Source organism: Monodelphis domestica, chromosome 5, assembly GCF_027887165.1.
Source record: "Monodelphis domestica isolate mMonDom1 chromosome 5, mMonDom1.pri, whole genome shotgun sequence".
Lineage (NCBI taxonomy): Eukaryota > Metazoa > Chordata > Mammalia > Didelphimorphia > Didelphidae > Monodelphis > Monodelphis domestica.
In genome coordinates this window covers 241,610,248-241,636,381 of record NC_077231.1, presented here as the reverse complement: position 1 = coordinate 241,636,381, position 26,134 = coordinate 241,610,248, and the positions used below count along the sequence as shown (strand labels likewise).

Here is a 26,134-nt window from a genome sequence, read left to right as displayed (position 1 = left end):
TCTTTGAGGTGCAATCTGTGATTCCATTAGTGTTTCTATGTCTTACTTAAGCTATGATAAAGGATATGGATATGGATATGGATAACTGAGAAAATATCAGGTAATATTTGAAAGCCCCTGGAGGCTTCTATAAAAACTAAAATGCTTTGCTCTTATAAGAATATAATGATGTACAAAAAGCTTCTTGTCAATCTTAATTTACATTTTCCCACAGTAAATTATACCCATTTTTTTCAAATATAAAAATGCTTTTACTTTCAAACTGGAATAAAAATAGGGTTGATATTTTGATAACTTCTACAGAAAAAAAAATTTAATTTATTTTGCCAGAGTGCTATTTCTTACAGGATTGTTTTCTATGAAAAAAATAGAAATTATACAGTGATGTCTTGATACATCATCAAGTGAACAAAATAATGGACTTGATGTTTTTCCTATTCTAAAATTTAAAAATTTTCAAATTGTCAGTAATAGTTTTTATCTAACTTTTCCCCCTCATTTCATAGCTTCTAAGGACTAGAAAAATTATTTTTTGAAATTATGATTTTGCCAATTCAGGATTATTTGAAACATACATGGAACGCTGGAATAAACACGAGAGTAGTTCACATATAACTTCGAAAACAGTAATCATGAAACATGGACATTTTAATGAATTTCAAATTTCAATGAAGACACAACACTTAAAAAACAATCAGCACAGTAAAAGTAAATAAAAAACAAGTAGATTCATACAACATTTACAAATACATATTTCTTTCAAAAGAAATTTGTATTCACAGATTTAGGCAGCAAATGTTCTACATCAGATTCCAAAAAATGTACAGATTTTGAATCTGTTAAAAAAGGGATATGCGCTGGTAGAGAAAAAGAAAGCCACAAAAGACCATTGCTTTGCCTAACGAAGTATCTCCTGTGAAAATTCTGCACTAATACATATTTTTCCTTAACACATTTTCCTCTATTATTAAATGAAATTCTGGACATGTCTACATTCAGCATGAAATAGTTCCCTCTTCAAACACTATTCAAATGGTACTAGGAGTGGCTACAAACATGCCAATTTTAACCATCAAAAATTCACTTTCATCAACTGCCTACCTGACTTGCTGGAAATAACATTTATGGCCATAAATAGCTATTATATAAAATCAAATTAAAAGATGATATTCAGTAGTTAATAAAGTAAATATTAGCCTGCTCCTGAGAACTCAGCTCTAGCACCTTAGGGATTTACTTTACTCCCACTGAAAATGAGTGTGTAGTCATTTCTGGAGGGTTAGAGGTTGGTCCCTCTAGTTTGTGATAAAAGTAGGCAGCCACTGGCAGTGATGAATACTAGTCTGCATAGATCTGAATGGCCTTCATGTCATGTATTCTAAAATGCTTCAAAAGCTTTAAACAAAACCAAACTGAAACTTGGTTTTTAAGGTTGAATCAGTTATTTGTGTGTACCTATGGAAGTATGTATATATGTATAATATATATGTCTATGTACAAATAGGCATATATATTTATATTTGCAGCAGTGATTGCAAAATATCTGAAATTTCCAAATTAAAAGGAATCAAATCAATAACACTATCTTTATAATTAGCATTCAAGAGTAAATTAATATTTGGGCCTTTTGAACATACAGCAAATGGGTCAGGAAATGGTACTTTGAATATCAGTTTTTCAAAAGCTAATTCATTACTGGGTAAAAATAAATCACAGCAAATACCTCAATAGAATCAAGGCATTATGGCAAAATATTCTCCAGAAAGCAGGTGCCATAATCTGGAACACTATTAATTACTATAGTGGCAACTAATTCTGGACCTCTCAAATGGTATTTGAGCTAATACAAAAATCAAATTTGAAAACACTTTGAACCTTCTGAGTTTCCAGGAAAAACTTAGTGTAATACATTTCCTGCTTATCACCTCATCAAAAAAAAAAAACCCTAGCAGTACACAATGTTACTCTTTTGCTGTTTTAACTTTAAACTCACTCTTTTTTGGGGTTCCCTCTTTTTCCCCCCATCTACTAGTGAGTACACCAATGAATAAGTTAATCAGCCCCTGCAAAATTACTCTAAATGTGATAGGACCTAATTCTGAAAGCTCAGCTACTATTCTATTTATTGTGTCAACAAATGTGGCATTCTTTTTACTCATTACAAGCTAATCACCTAAAAATAAGGGAGAAAATCATGAACAACAAAAAAGTGGCTGTCCACAATAGTTTTCACTGTGACCATCCAGTAACTCCCCACAAATGATCTATCTCCAAACAGGCACATTGATAAATGTAAGGGGCAGTGTCCTAAAAAGACTCTTAAAGCAAGACTGCAAGCCCATGAGAAATAATATTTACTAATATTAGTATGACATTCTGATCTCAAAGAAGCCAAGAGTAATAGGATCGCTCACTAGGCAATATCATAGGTACTTCAATAACTCTAGTCTCAGCAACTAGTCTGAGAAAACAAGAGAATCTTCCAAGCATACATATCCTGTGTTATAACCTTATCAAACCAATAGTAAATTGTTTCCATTCAGATACATTTGGTGTGATTGTCTTCTTCCCTTATGATTTTAATGCAATATTCCAGCTATAAACCAAAAGTGCTTAAACGAGGCCACAGTGAGATTCAAAGTTTTCAATATAACATTCATTTGTGAGGTAGTACTCATGTATTCGCATTGCTGGCTCTCAAATGCCACCAGGGAAGTGGACCTATTTATAAAGATGCAAACTCAAGGTGAGGAACAGAAAAGGAGTTTTTGTTTTCAGGTAGGTCACCAAAAAGTAGCAAGTCCTTCTTACAAAGGTCATGTCACAGTCATTGGATAAGTCATCTGAAACTTCTATAAACTGTTTATAACCACAGCTATAAACTAAAGTGCTTTAAATTTTGCTTCAACATTTTTCAGTGATTAGAATCATATTTTGGAATTTGTTAGTGCAAGATCTTATGAAACTGAAATGATTTAATGTTAAAAGGGCAGAAAACACATCTTTTTTAAAAGAAACTCCCTCTAAATGTTGCAAGTCAACAATCTATACCTACTAGAAGCTGCTAACCATATACTTCTCAAATCCAGGCTATTCTTACAGAACTATATTCAAACAGCACTGAAGCTGAATTACACTGAAGCACGACATGTCAAAACTTCATATAAGAAGTAAACGTGAAATGTGTGACTACCAGTGAAATTCACAGCAACTCAAACGCAGGCCTCCAATCTTTTCAAAACATGGTAGATATTTATGATTTTTCTGTAAATGTAATAGACTATCTCACAAGTATATGGATTTCACATTGAATTCGCAGAAACGTAATGCCCTACTGTTTGTGTATCAAATGTGGAATAATTCATGAGCATTTTATGTGCTCTGTGGGAAGTGAACTTCATTTCTAATGACCAATAGATGCCAGTATATAAATGGTCACACACAAGACAGAAATAAGGGGAAGAAAAATGATCACACATTTTCTGTTCATTTCATGCAAACTGGGCACAATGTGGAAACAACATTTACAAAGCCCTCTTTTTAGGGTTAAATTCTCACAATAATGGCAGACCAAAAATGCAGAAATATCTGCACGAATTAAAAGTCTATGGCAAAAAAAAATTGTTGAGAATCCACGGATCTTATTTTTCTTGTAGCAAAGCAGGGATGTTGATGTTCCAACCAATGGCCTGGCGATCAAACCCACAAGTAAATAGGTTACATATTGGATGATCTTCACTCCAAGCTGAGCAGCACACCATTCTTCTGTGACCCTGGCAAGAGTCAAATAAACCAAAATTAGTGTCCAAAATTAAGATCTAGAAAATGGCAACCAAATTTGCCCTTCAGGATAGAAATGCAAAAACATGGTTCCCATCTCTTAAGAATTCACCTTTTACTGAGGAAGACATCACAAAAACAACTACATACAAATAAAATATAGATAATGTAAATGGAAGATAACCTCAGAGGGAAAACACTATTGGTGGAATAGTTGGGGAAGGGCCAAGAGCTTGCAAGAGTAGTTAGGGCTAAATATAAAGATGTAAGAAAAATCTGTAGAGTGATATTCAAACCCATAAGTCTTAGTTCCTCATCTATAAAATGAAAGAGTTGGTAAAGAAGGCCTCTCAAGTCCCTCCCAACTCTAAATCTATAGTCTTATGATAGGACGAAATGACTAAATAACAGCTTAGAGGTTGCTGTCAGCTCTAAAACTATGATCCTGTGAACCTGACACAGTACAATTAAATTACTATATGGACAAATAATTGCTTTAATCCATTATATAAATAGAAAAAATACAAACAATACAGTTTTTGAAACAAAAAATGGAATGATCAGATACAATAATGTCTATCAAATTTAAAAAATGAATTACTGGGGGGCAGCTGGGTAGCACAGTGGATTGAGAACCAGTCCTAGAGACGGGAGGTCCTAGGTTCAAATCTGGCTTCAGCCACTTCCCAGCTGTGTGACCCTGGGCAAGTCACTTGACCCCCATTGCCTAGCCCTTACCACTCTTCTGCCTTGGATCCAATACACAGTATTGACTCCAAGACGGAAGGTAAGGGTTTAAAAAAAAAAAAATGAATTACTGAAAGAAAAAATTTTTAAATCATTTAAAATATACATTATAAATTTTCCTATAGTAAGTCATGTGTACATATACATAAAGACATGTTAAGAAATAACTTATGATAGAAGAGTAATTAAAAAGTCAAAGTGATATATTTTTTAAAAAGAACATCAAGAAATTATTTTTAAAAATGAAATAATCACAAACAAAAATAAATATTCATTAAAGCATAAATTTAGACATCATAAGAAATTCCTTTTTAGGGCCAGAATTATCTATGAAGAGGCCTAATATACTATTTTAAAGCCTCAGATGCCTCAAAACCTCCATAGGTTGTGACCAGTTAAAAAAGTACAACAGGTCCTCACAAGAAAGTAAACAACCAAGACATGAATTTCATTAGTCACGGGCAATTCATGCAAATAAATATAATGAGAGGTCACATTTGGTTTTAGAAAGAATAGCTGTATTTATGAAATTACATAATTTTTGAAGTATTTAAATGAAATAATCTGCTAATTATTTGATTAAGTAATATACAGTTTAAGCAGGGTTGTCACATTTTATAACAAAAATTCACTCCAAGAGAATCAATACTACTTGGTTAAACAGATATTTAGCCATCCTGGAAACCAGTGTGGTGGGACAGAAAATTATGAATAGAGTCAGAAGACACGAATTCAAATCCAAATGCTGCCTAGATGTGTGACCTTAAGTAAGTTGCCCATTTCCTAATTTGTAAAAGGAAGAGTTTGAAAAGATGATTTCTGGGGCCCCTTTCTAGTCATAAATTTATGGTACTAAATATCAACAAAAGGCCAGCAAATCGAGCTTGATGTGGAGGCAATATTCTGAGTTAGTAAAAAAAAAAAGAAAGAAAAAAAGGAATAATTGCTTCTGGTTATCTTATCACATTTAATCACTTTTAATGAAGTTGTAGTTTCTTTGAAATTGTAGTTAAATAATTCATTAAGTTCATGGATTATTTAAAGATTAGAAATATAATCTACCATCAAGATGATACTTACTGTCAGAAAAACTGAAACTAGGAAAAGATCAAATAAGACCAAGCTATAAAACTACAAAATCAAATCAAATAGAATTGCAGTGTTACATGAACAGCGTAGAGTATAATGGTTTTATTTCTGCCAAGGCCAAATGGTTGTAATCATCGTTCAAAAAAGTCTGGTCTGCCTCTTAGTAGAGAAGGTAAAGAATCTTGAGAGATCTTCTCATTCCTCAAGGCTGTCTAATAGAATAAAGTATTTCATAAAAATAAAACAACAAAAGGGAAAGAATGAAAATATAAGAAAGAATTGGCAACTGAAAATGAAGAAGGGAATCTCAACCTACATTAGGGGAGGAAGAAAGCAAACTATTGTAAACCTTAAAATTTCTTAGACTTATAAATGTCAGAAATTTCACCATTGGGAAATTTCATACTTGAAGAATTTCCTACTGATAGTGGGAACTCTATTGGAATGTGAACCCCATTGGCATGGGAGGTTCCTCCTCCTCCCTACTTAAGATTACTTTAGGACAGAAACCTTTTGCTGAACAATGGAAAGGGCTTTGACCTATGCTTAAGCATAGAACAGGAAGTTCTTTGAGTCATGATTGATTTTAGAATTGATACAATAGAGATACTTGGAATGACAGAACCAGGTCTTGGAACTTACAATCTCCACCCTGCTCAGGGTAACAGGATTTAGGAAGGGCTGCAGCAAAGGATCAAGATTTAATTATTTAAGAATATGACCTTCAACAGACATGTGCAAAGCCACAGACCTCTGGGTGGTCCTGGGTTAAGCTAGAGCCACCATTGGCACAGGGAAGACATGGACAGTGATTAGTAGATGTGAGAACTGAGGGGAGAGAACTGAGATGGTTTCCTTAAAGATAGCGGGGTCTGAGGAATGAAGGTGGTTGGAGGTTTTGCTCTGAGGAACTTGCTCTGAAGGAAGCTGGAGTTGGAGGCCCCTGAGACTGTTTCTCCATTTTGGTCACGTGAGTGATAGGGACTGATCTCTTTTCTTTGCCTCAGCTATCTAAAGGCTAAACCCTAAACAGAGGGGGTATTTAATGAATCTCTCTCTCTCTCTCTCTCTCTCTCTCTCTCTCTCTCTCTCTCTCTCTCTCTCTCTCTCTCTCTCTCTCTCTCTCTCTCTCTCTCTCTCTCACCTTTCTTCCTCCTGTTTGTAATTAAACTCCATAAAAGGTTGACTGCTGACTTGAGTTTTCATTTAGGAATTACATAGATGAATTCCTTGGCAATCTTAAATTAATATATATCAGTCTTTTAAAGTGATTTCCTTGTCACAATATGAACTAAACAAAGAAAGAAATCCACTGAAACTTTGGAATGCCATATAGCAGGGGTTTCAAAAATCTATGTGCAGGTTTAAGTTTTCATAGCTTCTTTCTGAAAGACTCTTCCCAAAAAGGAGATAGGGAGTCTGAGAAGAAAGCAGTTATTTAATGATGATGTAAATAAATAACAGAACAGATGCCAAGATGAGAGGTCATCTAGTAAGGTAGTCTATATACTAGGTACCTACCCTAAGGAGATGAAGACAGAGTAAAAGTTCTCAAATTTACCCAAACATTTATAGAGGCACTTTGGGGGGAGGAGCAGGATGGCTGAACAAACTGTGGTATCTGAACATAGCGGAACATGACTACACCATAACAAATGACAAAAGAGAACATTTCAGAGAATCCAAGTAAGTAGGAACCAATACTGGACGACATAGACAGACCCAAGAGAACAGTTTGTATAATAACAACATTGTAAAGAAAAGCTAAACTACTTAAGATCTCTGTTCAAGGCAACAATCACTTTCAACTCCAGAAGGTCAAAGATAAGAGAGAAGATGGAATAAGACTGTACAACATCTACTTTTGTAGACATATCCACTATATGGATATGGCTCATTTGTTACAAGCATTCATTTTCCCCACATCTCTCATTTTTAATTGGGAATGTAGATCTTTTGGAGAGGGAAGCATCAGTGATACCAAAAAAAAAGGGGGCGGGAGGGAAGGTCCAGTTACTGAGACATTTTTTTAAATGCATGGAAAAGAAGAGAACATAGTTCAGAAGGAAGCACAGATAAGTGAAACAGTTTGAAAGTAATAAAAGTTAAACTTATAACAAAGTGGTATGGAAAAGAAGTTCACAATTTCATATACAATTTGGGGGGGATTTAATTTACATATAGAAATTCTCCTATTTGGTATTGTGAAAGGGAATTCTTTATTCTCTTTTCTAAGTTTACGCTTGTAAAAAGGAATTCTTTATTCCCTTTGTCTATTTTGAGTTAACACTTGGTTAAACAATAACTTAAGTACCCCTACTTAGTACCTCACTAGACTGTGAAGACAGGATTATTATCCCTTTGTGCATTTTTGTATTGAACCAACAAAAGCTAGAAGTAGATGGAGGAGTTCACAAGTGATTTACTACAACTTCACTTTTGAACTCGAAAGGATGAGTCTTCATTTCTTCAAGGCCAGGACTCTAGCCACTCCTCCACCTAACAGCTCTACAACATAACATAAAGAATGTTCATTTGTGGTTCTCTAAATGAATATGCCCTCCACAGGTATCCATTTTTGAGTCTGTTCTGCACTGTCATCCTCTCTTGAATCTCTTGCTTCCTTGTACTACTGTCAATCCCAACTTGTAAAACTGCAAGCCTGGATTAGCTCCACTATCCTCCTTAACTCCTGCTGCTCAACAGAACAGGAGAAAATCCGGAAATCACCCTCACCTAACAATATAACTGGATTCACAACAAACTTATGTTATTTAATCTCAACTGAGCCCTCACTACAACAAGGAAATCATCCTACTCCCACTCTAATCAACTCAATACTTACTCTCCTTAGCAACTGAGCTAAACCTCACCTCCAGTCTCCCCAGCATCCTCATCATCACCCCCTCACACTTCACTGAAAAAATAGAGGTCACCAGCTGCCTGAGTCCTCTAGGGGAACTTAAGACCCAGAACTAAACACACTAGTCCATAGGTCGGATGAAGTCACAGAACAGTGGCAGTCTCACTCCCCTTATTACCGGAGACTGTTCTTCAGCTTATCCCAAGAGCACATTAGCTTTACTTGCTCTCCTATTACATTGCTGATAAATACTCAGCTTATAGCTTCCTAAAACCATCTCTTTTACAGGAAAACTATCTGTCCATACTGCCCCTATTTCATACTTGCGAAAACTTTTTACTCAAGTACAATAGTTCATAATTATTCTAATCAAATTTTCATCTTATTGGATTTAGCCCAATGCTCTAACCTACTAAGAATCTTTTCTCCATCACCTTCTGTGTTAGCCCCAACCTATGTGTTCTCTATAAATCTGATTATCCCATCTATGACTTTATAGAAGTCATTAGCAAAAAGTGTTGAAGAACACCAGGCCAGCCACAGATAACTATAATACTCCAATGGAGTCTGGCCATTTGACCAGTTCTGAATCCATCAAATTGTGTATTCCTTGAAGCCACATTTCTCTGCTGTTGTTGAGGTTTTGATATTATAAGAAACTTAATCAAAAATTCTCTTAAAATCTAGGTAAACTATATCCCAACATCTATTAGTTTAGTAATTCTGTACAAAAAGGAAATGAAGTTGAACTGATATGTTATCAATGAAACCACAACAGTCCTTTATAATAACCATTTCTACAAAGAAGGCAAAAAAAGGCCTTATTTTCAAGAAGCATTCATTCTAATCAGGGAGACAAGAATAAGTAGGAAATACAAAATATATACAGAGTAGAGGATGGCAATCTGAATATGGAAGGAGTTGATGAAGACTGGGAAAGGACTTCTGCAAAAGACAGGATCTGAATTCTTGAAGGAAACTGAAGGAGGAAGAGTCAAGATGGCGGCACAGAGGTAGCGAAAGTTCAGACCTCTGAAAACCCTTCCTCATCGATTAAAAACAAAATGCTTCTAGGGGACTGAAAACCAAATCTAACAACAGGAAAGAGCTAAGGAACTCTCCTGCTGGACTCAACTTAAAAGATACACCCCCAAAAAGCCTGAATTTGACAACATTCAGGTTTAAGGGGAAGGAAGAAGAAAGGTCCCAGGACTCCTCCCCCATCTACCTACAGTACTGAGCCTCCAGCAGTGGATGGAAATCTCTGAGCCTTCTAGGGCACTAGTCCAATACCTTATAGACACAGCTGTGCCTGGCTCAGGGCTTTGAACACAGGCAGCAGAGAGGCAGCTGGAGGAGAAGCTCAGAGAAAGCAGCCCAATCACAGACACTCCATATTGCCCTGCCCCTTTCCTGAGGTTTTCGCCTCAGGGCACATCCAGCTCTGCAAGACCAACTCCACCTTGGCATAATCTTATCAACAGGGCAGATAAGAAACCTTCAGAGGGCAAGGAAGCTCAAGCTCCAACACCCCTCCCCCACTGAGAACCTGCTGACTAAATTCCAAGGGTAAAGGCTGCAATTACAGAACACCTTAATAACAAGGTAGAAAGCCCAGCTCCTTTTCAGCTTCTGCTGACAGCTGGGAAAGATCTGAAATCAGGGCTCAACCTGACCAATCAGCAGAGCAGAGAAGAAGCCCCTTCAGGACAAAATAGCCCAAATCATATCCAAAACATAACGAAAGGAGCAAGACTACAGGCAACTACAAGGGAGGAAAGAAGGGGCAAATATTAGCAAACAACAGAAAAAGAAAAAAGAAATTATAATCAACAGCTTCTATCCAGGCAATGAACAAAGAGCAAATGTAACACAGGAGGATCAAGGAACACCAAGCAAAAACACAGAAACTCCAGCAAATTGGACAGAGGCTTTGGAAGAACTCAAAATACAATTCAAAACACAATTAAGAGAGGCTGAAGACAACTAGGAAATGAGCTTAAAAAGCAAGATAAGTCATGTGGAAACAGAGGCGCTTGAACTAAAACAAGAAAATAAGTGTCTTGAAAGCCAAAATTAATGAGCTTGAAAAGGAGACAAAGGAGATGAAAGATCAGAAGGAGAATGATGACCAAAGAGCCAGGGATGAAATCCAGTCTTTAAAAACCAAAATACAACAATTGGAAGCCAACAACTTCACAAGGCAGCAGAAAACTATAAAACAAAATCAAAAGAATAAAAAAATTGAGGAAAATATGAAGCACCTCACTCACAAAACAGAAGATTTAGAAAATCGTTCGAAGAGAGATAATTTAAGAATCATTGGTTTACCAGAAGATCAAGACAAAAGAAAAAGTCTGGACATTAATAATACTACAGGAAATTATCCAAGAAAACTGCCCCAATATTCTAGAACAAGAGGGAAAAGTGGAGATTGAAAGAATCCACAGATCACCTCCTGAACTTAATTCCCAACTGACAATACCCAGGAATATTATAGCCAGATTCAAGAACTACCAAACCAAGGAAAACATATTACAAGCTGCTAAGAAGTCATTCAGATACCATGGAACTACAGTTAGAATAACACAGGATCTGTGCCTCTACACTGATGGACCAAAAGGCATGGAATATTAATTATATTCTGTAGGAAGCTGGAAAATTAAAAGAATAGCCAAAACAAAGTCAAAATGATAGAAAATGCAATGTTGTATTTAATGAGATACCAGCAGGTCTCTGTAACTAGATGGTAGACTATACGACAGAGATTAAGATATAAGAAGCCTACTAAGATAGGAAGGGAATAAATAATGAAACCCTTTAAATGCCAAAAGATTTTGAGAGTAAGGAATCACTGCAGCTCAATGAGCAGAGGGAAGACATAGACCCAATTTTCAGAAAAACCACCTTGGCAGCTTAGTGGCTAATGGAATGGAGTGGAAAGATAAGGCAGAGAAACAAGTCAGAAGGCCATCAGAGTAGTTCAGGTGAAAGGTAAAGAAAGTCTGAATTAGGATGGTTGGGTGTATGAGCAGAAAGAGGGAATGTAAATGAAACAGGATTTGGAAATAAACTATAAACTGGAGGGGAAAAGGGAAAGTTCTCATGAATGACACTAGTGGTAACTGGGTAGATGGTGCTACCAGAAGAATAATAGAAAGTTCAGAAGGGGAAGGATTGGGAAGCAAAAATAAAGGGCTCTACTTTGTGGTGAATTTGAGACATCTGTCAGATATCTATTGTGAAAAATCCAACCAGCAATCAAAAATGCCATTTCAGAGAGATCAGCATAGAGAAAAAAGAAAATGGGGCCCAGGACAGAACTCTGAAAGACACTCATGTTTAGTAGGCAGGATAATGCATCCTTGGCGTGATAAGGATATCCTTCTTCCTAAACATCTTCTAACCTCCACCCAAAAACTAAGTCTATTATTAATTGGTCCAAGTTAAATTATATTAGAGCTTTAATGTTTCTAACAACTCTGTGAGGTGGATAGAAAAGGAACTCCAAAGTTGCTTAAAGTTCCAAATCTATCATACTATGAATTATTCTCATCCTCATTTCACAGAAGCAATAACTGGAACTTGAAGAATTCAGTCACACTGAAAGTAAATGCTGGAGTTGAGAAATTATCACATATTCAGAATGGAATCTAAATGAATAAGGATTTTTTTTAAAACTCATTAGTTTTTTAAGGCAAAATTGGGAAGTAGGTGATATGTCTTTGAACCCTTGGAAAGGGCTAGACAATGGGGGTTAAATGATTTGCCCAGGGTTCTACAGCTAGGAAATGTCTGAGGTGAGATTTGAATCCAGGATCTCCTGTCTTGAGGTCTTACTCTCAATCCACTTGAGCTACCTAGCTATCCTCTCCCTTGATTTTTTTAAATCTCTCTCCCTACTTTCCCCCACAGCATAACTCAGTTATTATAACAAAAAAGAAAAACGAATCAACTGATTCATGATAAGGTACTAATAACTGACAATGCTTAATATAACCCTATCTATAAGAGGTAATATTTCCATTTTAACAGGTAATGTCACACACTGATGAAAGGCTGATAAGAAATATAGAGAAAGAGAGCCATGGAGGGAGGGGCAGAAGAAAGAGAGAGAATATGTGTGTGTTTGTGTGTGTGCATGCATATGCGTGTATTGCAACTATGTGTAAAGCTGACTTTAGTTAGGGTCAATTATTCAGTAATTAATATATTATTTAGTTATCTGATTTTTTCATAGTTTCACATAATAATTTATAAAATTCCAATTTCAGTTACTCCAATATTACCACAGAGATGATGCAGTGCTCACTTTGAACAGTAATAATTCAGTTACCTGTCTGTTACTTCGGGGGAGCCTTGCTAATCGTACTCCTGACATGTCAAATAATCTAACTTGCCGGTTGTCATGTGGAAGAGCAATGATTTTTTGACCAACACATACATTAATCCTGAAAAGATAAAAATATTTTATGTACAAACCTGGCAAGTAGGATTTCATAGAACAAATTTTTGAGTCTACTAAAAATGAATATTTACCACTTTTTTGTATTTTACTGAAAAATATGGTATTAGAGATATGATCTGAAGCAAGGGACAAAATTACTTATCTCCAGCTCCAATATATGCAGCTGGTACTCAAAGTTAGACACAAAGTTAACCCTACCACATTACAAATATTTGTTTTCTACCCATTATTGAGCATGTAATATAGAAAGAATCTAGCTTTAAAAAAACCATATTATTCCAGGCTGATTTTATTTTTGTCAGGTGACTATGTAGTTGAGGGTCAATGATGAATTCTCCTCCAAGTCTCCTCCAGACATATTTATTTACAAAGTTCCAAGTTATATGTTTTGGGAACCTACATTCAATACTTTTCAGTGCATGAGGATACTATTTTTATATGCCTTTACATACCAAATACTTTTATTTTACCTGTTTATGGCAGAGTCTGTACGGATAGTTGCAATTGGGGATCTCATATTTTTTAAATCCCAAACTTTTACAGTACGGTCATCACTGCCTGAAACAACATTGTCCCCCACAGTAAAAACAGCAGATGTCACAGTGCTAAAAATAAAAGATAAAATATCAGTTAAAAAATTCAATACAGGTTTATTTGTTTTAATGTTTTCATAGACAATATATTCTGTCCCATATAAAATACAATGCCTTTTATAAATTTCTAAAAGGAGTATTATTGATGTGTCCATTTATATTATGTAAAGATAACTAATAGTGTCTTCTACTCTATAAAATGTCTTCACATACTTTGAAAATTAGATCTATACAAATAAAACTTATATTTGGTAAACTCCATGTCCCTTCTCTTTCATCAGACAAAAAAGTTTATTCCATTAGCATTCTAAATTATTTTTGCTAAAAAATAGGGAAAAAATTAATGAATAAATATAGGCTGAAGCCTACATGAATTTCTATTTATGCATGAAAGATTGAAGAAAATGGTATCCATGTATGTGTTTTATGAGAATTCCATAAGTAACTTCAAATGTAACATTTATTCAAATCAATCAGAAGTTATGTTTATATACATTGGCAATCAAAATAATTTATTATTCCAGAGTCTTACTGAACATTTGGACAAAACAATATGACAAAAAGTTATGATCAGAATTGCTCATTGAACTTTTCTGCCACTAAGTTGTTCAAATAACTGTTAAAAAAAATCAAACTGTCAGAAGGATTAGGTGAGTCCCAGGGAGCCAAAAAGAACCTGAGAAGAATCAAGAAAAGTATAGGAAGAGAATTTTAAAAACTGAATTATTTGGAAAAATAGCAGGAGCAGGGAAAAAAAGCGAGAAGCAAAGACTAATTTCCTTTAGCTTTATGCATCTTCTAAAATTTATTACTGCATTGGTCTGAATATATAACACCAAATAACACCAAGAAAAAAATATGACCATATAGAAAAATAATTACATAAAACTAATGATTTGGAAAAATATTTTCCATAACCATTTTTTACCATTTCTTTCTATTACAATAAAAGTTTGATTAATTTTTTTATCACTGCCCTCTTCATATTTGTAATTTTTGTTGTCTTTCTTTTAAAAGATTGTAATTATAGGCCCCACTAAGGTTTTTTATGAGTCAAATTCAGAGGAAGAGTATCTATATTTGGACCAACATTACTCCTTTCAACAGAAATACAATGTAATATACACATATAATTATGTATTTATATCCACATGTGAGTAAATGTATGTGTCTGACTGTACACACACAGAATACTTAATGACTAAAAACTAAGTAATAAAAAATTTTAATGCTATTAAAAATTACTCTAATAAATGCTGTGAGGACAAGAACTTACTATTTGACCAAAATTACTGGAAAAATTGGAAAACGGTATGGCAGAGATGGAGACAGATCAAAATCTAACATCATATATACCAAGATAAGATCAACATGAATATACGAGTTAGACATAAAGGGTTAATACCATAAGAAAATTAGCAGAGTAAGGAATAGTTTTACCTTTCAGATTTATGAATAAGGGTAGAATTTATAACCAAACAAGAGATAAAGAGCATTATAGGATTTAATATGAACAATTCTGATCATATTAGAATACAAAGTTTGGGTTAAAAAATGCAATCATATAGAAAGAAAGCAAAGAGTTGAGAAAAAAATTTTATAAATATCTCTGATAAAGGCCTCATCAAATATATAGAGAACTGAGTTGAAGTTATTAAAAAAAAGTAATTAAACAAGAAGTTTTCTGATAAAGAAATCAAAGCTATCCATAGTCATGAAAAAAATGTTCTAAATCATTCAATTAGAGAAATGTAAATTAAAACAACTCACACCTATCATATGAGTCAATATGACAGAAAAAGAAAATGATAAATATTGGAAGGCAAATATTACTCTAGTTTTTACTGCTATATCTAGATAAAAATTAAATAAGGCATTCAAAGTTATATTCAATAGCTTCATTATTTTCCAAGCTCTTTGATTCTTTATTATAGTACTAATTCTTCAACCAACATAGTGGTGTTTCCACAGGAAAAAATGATAATGCCTTTTTAGTGTGGGAAATTAGCTTTCTCTGGGTCAAAAATAAAGAGAAAAGGATTTCATGAAAAACTGTGCTTGAAACCCATCACAAAAATCTTAGTATTTCAGGTAAGTTCAGACTCTGTTCATTACCTCCCTTTCCTTTTCTCTCCTTCTTTTGCCTGAAAGAACAATACTTTAAAAAAAAAAAAAAAGGCCAAATTCAGATCTTTAAAGATATAAGCAAACAGTGAAGCTTTGATTCTTATAAGATATGAGGTACTAGCCAAGCTTTATGATGCCAGGAAGTTGTAATACATTTAAAGGTTTTCAAAATGATTACTAAAGTTAAAAAAAAAAAGTCGTCCAAAATCTATAAGTCTAAGTCAGAGTCAGAGGAACCTATAGCACACAAATAACACTACCTCATTAGCCTCACAGTCACAGGGCCTAACAACCTGGTATCCTACTTTGAAAGAGAACTGACCACTGTTTTGGATAATATATGAATCACTTCTCATGACTGCATGTATGAGCTCATAAATCAAAAGCTTGACTAATTTCCACCTCTTAGATTTACTGGCATATTCTCTAGTTGGGGGTCATGCACATCAATTTCTTAGAATTTAGTAATTCTAATTTAAAATGTCAGTTGTTCCTGTCACTTCTGCTGTACTATAAGAATCTGATTTCATGTTCTATTCAGACTACTTATTAAGATTAGCACTATCCATGTCACAATGGCCCAGTTTACGAAAGCCTTCGTAATTTAAATTGACATCAAATTAAGGTCTAATTAGGACTAAACTCTATTGAATTCATGATACAAAGTTTCCTAATGTAATATCAAAGTGCAGCAAAGCTACTAATGGAAAATTTGACACGACACCTAAATCAACGAGCTTCACCAGAACTTTCTGATCATCTTTTCCACATACAATGTTTTGGAGTTTTAGTAGGTATTCGGGTGGTGTTTTTATCTTTTTTTTAACAGGGCATATTTTCTATTTTCCAAGTATGTACCCTTTAAATATACCTAAAGAAACACAATAAAATTCCTAAAACAGATTATTTCATATCATGTCTCCCAAATTAAATGATAAGCTTCTTGTGGGCCAGGATTAGATCATACATATGCCTTTCTGGCATCCCTGTAGCAACTAGCAAAGAACTTGATGCATTAAGTGTTCAGAAACTCCTTAATTGGTGGACAAAAAGCAAACTATGATAAATACATGTTTTAGGGTAATATAGTAGAAGAATTGTTGGCCATAACCTCACTACTGCAAAATACAATATAAAAGTTAATAAAATATCACAAAGCATTCCCTAATGCTAAATTTATCAGGCACCTTAAATTTTTCTGACAGAGGGAGAGGGAATAAAGGAAGAAATCTTGTCTAAAAAAATCATATGCATTCTGTCTCTAAGCTCTGATCCATATGCCTTTAGAGTTACTGGAAACCAGATATATCTTATTCACTATCTGAAAGTCTATTCTTTGCCATTAGTCCCTCAGAATTGTCCTGAATCATTCTATTGCCAATAATTAGCTCTATTATCCTAAACAAGTCACTGAACTCCTTCTGTGCCTCAGTTTCATTTGTAAAATAAGATCCTTGGATCATAGATTTAGAGTCAAAAATGACCTCAGAAAATACCAAATTAAACACCCTTCTTTGATTTATGAGGAAAAATAGGTCCAAGGAAGTTCACTGACTTATCCAAAGTTCACAGGGAAACACTGAATGCAAACCACAAGTCCTTGAATCCAAATCCAAAGACCTTTCTAGGACTTTATACTACCACCCACCTATTACAAAGGAATTATTTTATAATTCATAATGTTATATAAAACTGTTCCTCAACAACAAAAAACGAAAATTTCCAAGCCATGCCCCTGTAAATAAATGGGAATTATCACAGAATGATCATAGCCTATTTATTTATTTAGGACAGAACCTGTGATTTCATTAGTAGAAGCATCTCCTTATAAGGAAACTCCTAATAATGCAGATCAGCAACTCTTCTGCAATTTTGGGTTACTATATAACTCTATGGTGATAAAAATCTGGAAACCACTGACTTGAATGAGGAAGAGGATCCTTGACGCAGCTAGGATGAAAGTAGCTACTTGAGGGACCATGATCATAAACTGATTTTGGGTTCTGGCTGTCACCTCAGATTTGCAATGATATGAACACCAGCAGCATCCTTTCCCAACAAGAAAAATTGCTTGGTCAGTGAATCAGGAGAATAATAGAGGATTTGAAACCAAAGAAGTCAGTTATTTTTAACTTTTGCATGGAGGAAAAAGCTCAACAAAATGAAAAAAGAACCTTCCTCACACTAGAAGCCTTCTGAGAATCTCCACCATCTGAATCAACTTTAGCAAAAAGCCTGACAACTTGATTCCACACTAACTCAACATGCTGGAGACATATGAACTCTAAGGAGAACCAAAGGAAGGCAGATCAGTCAGGAGAAGAAGAGACTGTAGCTAAAATGGATTAGGGCTTAGAAGTTCTAAGACTTGTGACTTTCCTCTTTTCTGGGTATTTCTCATGCCTGTGGCCACAAGCATGACTTGAATGTCTTTGATCCTCAGTTCCTTAAACATATCTCCTCCCTACACTCCACCTACTTCACAGGGTTGTGGGGAAAGAAATGCTCTACAAGCCTTAATGGGCAATATAAATGTGAGTTATCCTTATTAGTAGTAACACTCCTAAAAATCTGAATGAGGTTGTATGCTTATGCCACAGACCTCAGGGAAGAAGAGAACCTAGAGACCTAATTCATTTTTTGAAGACAGTCCTAGGTGAAAGGAACTCAGAATGAAAGAAAGGATAATAGGAATGATTGCCAAAGGAAGAATCCAAATGTACTCTAAAGCTACAAGTGAAGAAAAAGGTGCCTCAAGGAAAAAAATCCAGGTCTAAAAGAGGAGATATGTCATGGAGGCACAAGATTTTTTTTTTAAATCTAACAAAAATTAAAATGTCATCACACCCTTTAGCATGCTTGCAAGACATTAAATAACCCTCAAACTATTTATAAGTTATAATCTCTATCACAGAAGATAGAAACTATACCAAAAAATAAACAAGTACGAGGAATCTATGGCAAAATGTGAAATAATATTTAAAACTGTTTAAATAATCAGCTGACATACAAATCAATTAAAAAGCAAATATTTATTAAGCACATATGATGACTTCATTAAAAAATAATTTTATTATGATATGGGTGGGGAGACCAAGTCAAGATTCTCAAAGGCAGTATCAGTGGAACACAAATTTTGACATATCTTACTTAGCTGGGAAGGCTTTGATTAGTGCCCTATGATGAACTATAGATTCTAGCTTGGTTCAGAGACACTCATCATCACCAGATTGATGAGAACAAATATTAAAGAACAAATGATATAACAATAAGAGCAGCAATTAATGTATGTACAACAGTTTAAAGTTTGCAAGATGCTTTACATATATTATTCCATTTGAGTTTATAATTATCTTTTGAAGGAGGTACTACAGATATTATCAGTGCCATTTTTTAAGATGAAGAAATCAAAGATTTTCAGGAAGTAACTTGCCTACATTGACACAGTTGGTAAAAAACAGAGGCTCAAGTCTTCCTGGCTTCTAATCCATCACTTCATCCTTATCCTGCAGTAGGATAGTAGACTATACCACATAGTCTTCCTGCCTTCAAAGAGTTTGCAATTTACTTAGGAAGAAAAGGTTACAATACACACTATAGAATAAGATGGTAACCATCAAATTGCCAAACAACTGGTATAACCTAAATGCTCAAATAACACTTTCTCCAGAAGTCTTCCCTATTCTTCAATGACTTGCTCTTCCTTGGACTTTGCACCCAGCATTTTATCTGTGCCAATCTCATGTACTCAGTAGATTTCATTTTGAATTATCTTCATTTACTTATATGTTATATCCTCTTAATAGGCTGTCAGCTGCAGGATATAGGAGCTATGCCTTCTTTATTAATATTCATAGCTCTCAACAGATCGTGTGGAGCTCTATATGAAGGTTCTTAATAAATGTTTTTTCTTGACTTGAATTCAATAGTTCATAGTTCAGAGTATAAAAGGACCAATCAGGGCAGACTCAGTAGATAATGAATAACAAACAAACCTAATTCTTACTTATTTTCTATGCTACTACTTGCAAAGAAGTTAATAGAAAATGGGGGCGAACTGAAAACCAGAAAACTTGGTTTTTCCCCTTTCAGATCTGGATACCTAAAAGAGAATATTAAAATCAGATCTAAAAGGTATTAAATACTTGTAGACTTCAAATAAATTTAAAGATGCCATTTGATTTCTCTTTGGACTCTGGTCTTTAGGTGGCTGTAGTTATGTTAAACTTTCAGTTAATATTCTGCCAAATTAATAAAAGGAAATGTCAACCAAACATCTTCTAGCCCTTTGTTAATGGAATGCTAAAAAGCATTAGGTTTTTAATAACTCATAAGCCTGACAGCTACCATAGGACAAGAAAAAGAAAAACTAGAAAAGAGGCAGTAATGCTTAAGACACCCTTAAAGTACCAGTCCCGTAGGGAGTTTGGGGCACTGCGGCTGCTACTCCCTGGAAAGGCTTCAGACTCTGCCAAACCCCAGCAAAACTCATTTATCTTGTCGCAGCGAGCAGCCGAGCAGACACCTCCAGCTGACAGCCCGGCACTTTCTCACCACACACCACTGCCCGATCTGGAACATTCTGTTCCCTCCGTGGGTCTCAATCAACGAAAATACTGTAATGCTAGCACTCCTCATTAGGGCTAACAGCTGTCTCCCCAGTCACACAGAGACACAAAACTGTTTTGCATAACAATCTGCTGAAATTTCACACACAGGGAAAAAAAATATGATGTGGAAAATGCTGGACCATGAAATGCTGATGGAGAGTGCTTTGGGGGCATCACATTAAAAAAAATTAACACTATCATTTCTCTTTCTGAGTTCTACAAAAGCTGTTCTGGAAAATAAACGAATATTTTTATATAAGAAAAAAAATATGACCATCCCCAAAAGAGCCAGGGTCTAATCAGTATAAGTCAAATTTATTTCAGGACAAAATCACTTCAACATGGGAATTATATTCTTCAAGTTTCATAAAACTTTTATTAACATTTTTAAATTATCTGTTAACTTAATTTTATTATTGTGTTCATCTCAAATACTAAGTCAGTGACTATTGCAAGTGTTCTATATTGTTACTATAAAAATATAAGTAAAGCATCTATGTTGCCTAAGAAAAGTAATCCTCTTTAAAACACACCATTTTCTACAACTGAGAACCAAAATATACTTCTACTAAGCCTTAATTCCAAATTCAGAATTTACTAACACACTGGAATAAGTAAATTCTATCCAACCTCACTCAAATCTTTCTGGCAAACATTTTTCTTTATATACAAAATAATATATGTAAGCAGTAAGCCAAATATTTTAAACTATCACTTTAAGTAAAATGTTAAAAACTCAATTAAAGTAAATTTACGCCAGATGACTAAATCATTCAAAATAATCTGTAAACAGAAGCAAACTTATTTTCTGACAGAGAACAGAATGGTATAGCAGAAAGAATCTGGGCCAATTTAGGAGGAGACTTTAGTTCTAGTCCTACCTCTGCCACTAGCTAGATGTGAACTTAGGAAATCTATTGTCTACCAAATACTCCTGAGAATACTTGGCTAACTTCTTTAACATTTTTTACACCAAAACTTTGATACTTTAAAGATATTTAAGTATGTCATTCTAGGTACTTTTATTCATGCAGATTATAACCTCTCTGTAACTTAGTAGATGAACTTTAAGAGTAGCTTTGATCAAAAATTAATTGGCCAATCTGGTAATGAGTTATTCAAAACTAATAACTAGCTTGGATGACTTTGGCCCAACAGATAGTTCTCTCCATAACCTTTACTCATAACCATTGTAAGGAAGAATTTCTTCACTGGCATAGCCTTTGGATATGTAGGGTTTTCTCTTTGCTCCATGGAATGCAAGTAGGACGTTGGTAGAGATGTGTAAACAATAACAAAGATGATTAATTTTAAATGATTCTCAACTTTTTATAATAAAAGAAGTTTGGACACAGAGATTTCAATCATTTAGGTTTGGCTTCCCCTTCTCCCAACAGTCACTACAACTTCTTAATTTTACAAAAGAGAAAAGGAAGCTCAGTGATGTTAAACTGTCAGAGCTGTCTGTTGTGCCAAAGTCATCCAAGCTAGTTATTATTTAGAACAACTCATTACCAGATTGGCCAATTAATTTTTTGGTCAAAGCTACTCTTAAAGTCCATCTACTAAGTTACAGATTGTTATCTGCATGAATAAAAGTAGTACCTAGAATGACAAACTTAACTATCTTTAAAGTATCAAAGTTTTGGTGTAAAAATTGATGTTAAAGAAGTTAGCTGAGCACTCTCAGGAGTACCTGGATATAATATTGGTTAAAGCAATAAATTCCAGGCCTGATTTTAAGATACCTCAGTATGTCTCATAAAATATCACTAATAATCTGATGAAATTTTCCAAAAATTAAAGTAAAAACATACAAGGATATAAACCAGGCTCTAATTTAAGAACATTATCTACTGAAAACAAATAAGGTGCAGTAATTTAAGTGTTGAAGCTATCATAAAATCTCTGTTTAGTAAATAATTTTAATTGAAAATTCAAAAATAATTTTCAGCTCAGGTTTATTCAAAATCATAAAAAAATTCTTTATTTGTGAAGTTTTTGAATAATCTTATCTTACTTTCATTCTGCCATACTGAGTTATCATCATGTCAGTTTATTTATACTAAAATGTTGATGCATCCTCATATCCTCTAAAACTTCTCTTTCAAATTTTTATATTCAATGAATATAACAATTTTATACGAGTATTTTTATATATTTGTTTTACCCCCCCACCACCACAAAAATCCATAACTCATCTGTAACGTAAAGTTTTTAAGTAGTCTGGAGCCATAGGAAAGTTAGTTAACTTATGAAAACAAAGGTAGTATGGATCAGAGACAGAATCTAAAACCAAATTTTCTACATTCCCAAGGCAATTGTGCTGGTCACTTCAACCATGCTATAATCAATGTTATGGAAAATATTAAATTCGACTAGATGTAATTTAACAAACCTTTAATTACCATTATTAAGTGTGGGATACATGAAATATACTTGAGATAAAAAGACAAAAAATAGTTGCTGGCCTCAAGGATTTTAAAATGCAATAGAAGAGATATATCAAGGCCAACATTGTTATGGAACTGAATTCAGTGTCAAAAAGGAAAAACAATCTATTTCACATCTGGATACCAAGAAAAAAATTATAGGCCAAATAACTAAGACATATAGAAATTACTGATTTTTTGCAAGCAAATGTACAACTCAGTATAAGATTGTGGAAGAAAATGTCTGGCCAGTAAGATGGCACCTATACTCATCAAATGTAAATAGTTCACCAATTGTGATCTTCAGGTAAGAGATGACTATGGATTAAGTCCTCATTTTTAAAACCAGAATGTTATCTTAATAACCTCTTCTTTTTCAAAAAGGTTAAGACTTTATATATGCACTAAAAGAATCAGGAAATCTATATTTTAGCCACCAATATTCACACTGCAACATTACCACTAATAACCTCCAGTACATAATAAAGGGCAGTGAGTTGACTTTGAATTTAATTATTTTTAAATCAGCTGAAAATCACTTTGCTCAGGACTTCAAGTCTCGGCTTTCTATCAATTTATTTACTTCCTAGACCAAACACTTGTTTTTCTTCTACAAAAAGAGTTGTGGGAAGAAAAACCACAAAGCAAAGCACATGATATTGTTAAGTAGTCACTATAGGAAACCAAGCATATTAATGTACTGATGAGGACTGTGAATTGATATATACTACCATTCTGGAAAGCAATTTAGAACTATGCCCCAAAGTTACCAAACTATGCATAGCCTTTGATCCAAGGCAATCAAAAAGGAGTAAAATGACTCATTGTATAAACCTATAAAAATATATAGAAACTCTTTTTGTAATTGTAAGCAATCATAAAGTGCCAGATATCTGCAAGGCACACTATTCTAAGATTTGGGATTTAAAAAGAGGGGAAAAAAAGGGGGATCTCTTCCCTCAAGGAACTTGCATTCTCCTGGACAAAAACAAAGTGTATCAATCAATCAACAAAAATTTATTAAGTACTTATATGCTGGGGACTGTTCTAGACAAATAAAATAAAGTGCAAAAAAAAGGATGAAACAATTCCCAAGAAGGGAAATAGCAAGTACATGTACGAGTACAGAGTATATATAAAAAGAATAAATATGATGTCATTGGGGAGGAAAGATACTAGTAGTTAGGGAGATCTTCCAGTAGATTGGAAAGACTTCCAGTAGAAAGGAAAATGGGAATCGACAAACTGAAAGTGCAGGCAGGGGACTGGCCAGGCAAAGGCAAAGACAGGAGTTGCTGTGTTTTATGTGCAGAACAGAATAAAGGCCAGCCTGGGGAAGATTACAGAGGGCACGAGTAAGAATAACAATAAGGTTGGAAAGACAGGTTAGAGCCAGGTGTAAAGGGCTTTAAAAAGCTAAACAGTGGGCAGCTGGGTAGCTCAGTGGATAGAGAGCCAGGCCTAGAGATGGGAGGTCCTAGGTTCAAATCTGGCCTCAGACACTTCCCAACTGTGTGACCCTGGGCAAGTCACAACCCCCATTGAATAGCCCTTACCACTCTTCTGCCTTGGAGCCAATATACACTACTGACTTCAAGACGGAAGGTAAGGGTTTAAAAAAAAAAAAAGCTAAAACAAAGGAGCTTATATAGTATGCCAGAGGCAATGAGAGACCACCTGAATTTACTGAGCCAGGGTATGACAAGGTCAAATTAGTGCTAAAGAAAATCACTTCAGCAGCAGGAGCATGAACGGTAAGTAGTCTTAACAAGCCAAATAGAACTAGCAGGTTCTGAACATCCCAAATAGATGTTACAAAGTAACCCAGGTGCCTTTGCAGCAACAGAGTTCATATCCTTTATTTACTAAAAGAGGAGCCTCTTGGAAATTCATTCAGAATGTACTAAGAGGTTTTCTAGCCCAAAGGATATCAGAAATAGCAAATTTGAAGTGAGTCAAGAGGCTATTAAAGGCAGGTACACTGACAGCAACAAAAGTTGAAGCAAACTCCCAGCTAATAAATGATCAAAGGAGAGGAATAGGTTGGTTTAAAAAGAAAGCATCCATCTATCAATAGGTATACAGAAAAATACTCTAAACATTAGTAAGAGAAATGAAAATTAAAGCAATTCTGAGACTGTCTCACACTCACAAGTTTGGCCAACTGAAAAAGGAAAATACAATTTGGGTAGTCGCTGTAAGAAATCTGGCATATTACTGTACTGATGATACATAATGGTACTTGATAGCTGTTAAGTGATACAGACTACCATTCTGGAAAGCAATTTAGAACTATGCCCAAAGTTGATAAACTGCATAGCCTGTTATTCAGCAATAACACTTACACTTTTACCCCAGTGACATCAAAGGGGGGGGGGGCAGGGAGCAGGGGGGAAGACTCAGTATAAACCTATAAAAAATTTTATAGGAGTTCTTTTTGTCATTATAGAGAACTGGGGCAATTCTAATCACATGGGAGATGAATGAACATAATATTGCATGTGACTGTCATAGAATACTATTGTAGCATAAGAAAAGGATAGTTTCAGGGAAGCCTGGGAAGACTTATATGAACTGATGCAGCCAACTAAACAAAATCAGGAGAATAATTTATACAATAACAACTTTGTAAAGACAAACAACTTAGAAAGACTTTAGAATACAACCAATGCAATTTCTACTATAAGAATCAATTAGTTAATTTAACTAATTAGATTAGAAGGTTGCTTATAAAAGGTCTAAATATTACCCATGAGAGAAATGATAAAGAATGCTAACCTAACAGACAGGCGATGGGTTCAATAAATAGAATGAAATATTTAGTTTTGGACTTGAGGTTAGAATATATTTTGTTTGATTATGTATGTTTTTTTACAAGGAATTTGTTTTTCTTCAATTCCTTCCCAATAGAGAAGGGATGTAGAAGTGACAAGGAGAAAAAAAAGAACTCACAATAAATAATGAGGAAATTAGATACTATTTTGACTATTTTTATAATAAAAATAAATAGCTAAATATTTACAAAATATAAAAACCCAGATTATCAGGACAATAGATCTAAATAACCCAATCTCAGAAAAAGAAATTGAACAAGCAATAAATGATCTTACCCAGAAAAAAAAAGAACCATCTGAATTTACAAAGAAATTCCATGAAACATTCAAAGAACAACCAACTATAATTTGACAAACTGTTTACAAAAACAGAGAAAGCTGGCATATTCTCACCCTCTTTCTAAGAGATAATTATGAAACTGATGATCTAAACCAGAGAGACAAATCAAAGAATGAGTGGATGCAGATATCTCTAATGAATATCAAGGCAAAAATATTAGGAAAGAGGTTATAGCAAAATTACCAAGTTACACTTATACCAGCAATACAGAGTAGAATGAAAAATAAGAAAACAATAAACATAATAGTATA

At 34.4% G+C, this 26,134-nt stretch overlaps 1 protein-coding gene across 4 annotated transcripts in view; it reads right to left on the bottom strand.

The window, feature by feature from the left end:
• Positions 1-630: 630 nt before the first annotated feature.
• WDR37 (WD repeat domain 37) overlaps positions 631-26,134 on the bottom strand; it is a 98,757-nt gene continuing 73,253 nt past the window's right edge. For 3 of the 4 annotated variants that reach the window (XM_056799995.1, XM_001365396.3, XM_056799994.1), the window contains 3 exons: positions 13,418-13,552; positions 12,816-12,930; positions 631-3,773 (listed from right to left, as the gene is read on the bottom strand). In XM_056799995.1, coding sequence (XP_056655973.1) covers positions 3,642-3,773; positions 12,816-12,930; positions 13,418-13,552 — 382 coding nt within the window. In that variant the 3' untranslated portion in view covers positions 631-3,641. The remainder of the gene's footprint in view (positions 3,774-12,815; positions 12,931-13,417; positions 13,553-26,134) is intronic. The other variant, XM_056799996.1, reaches the window with a different exon arrangement.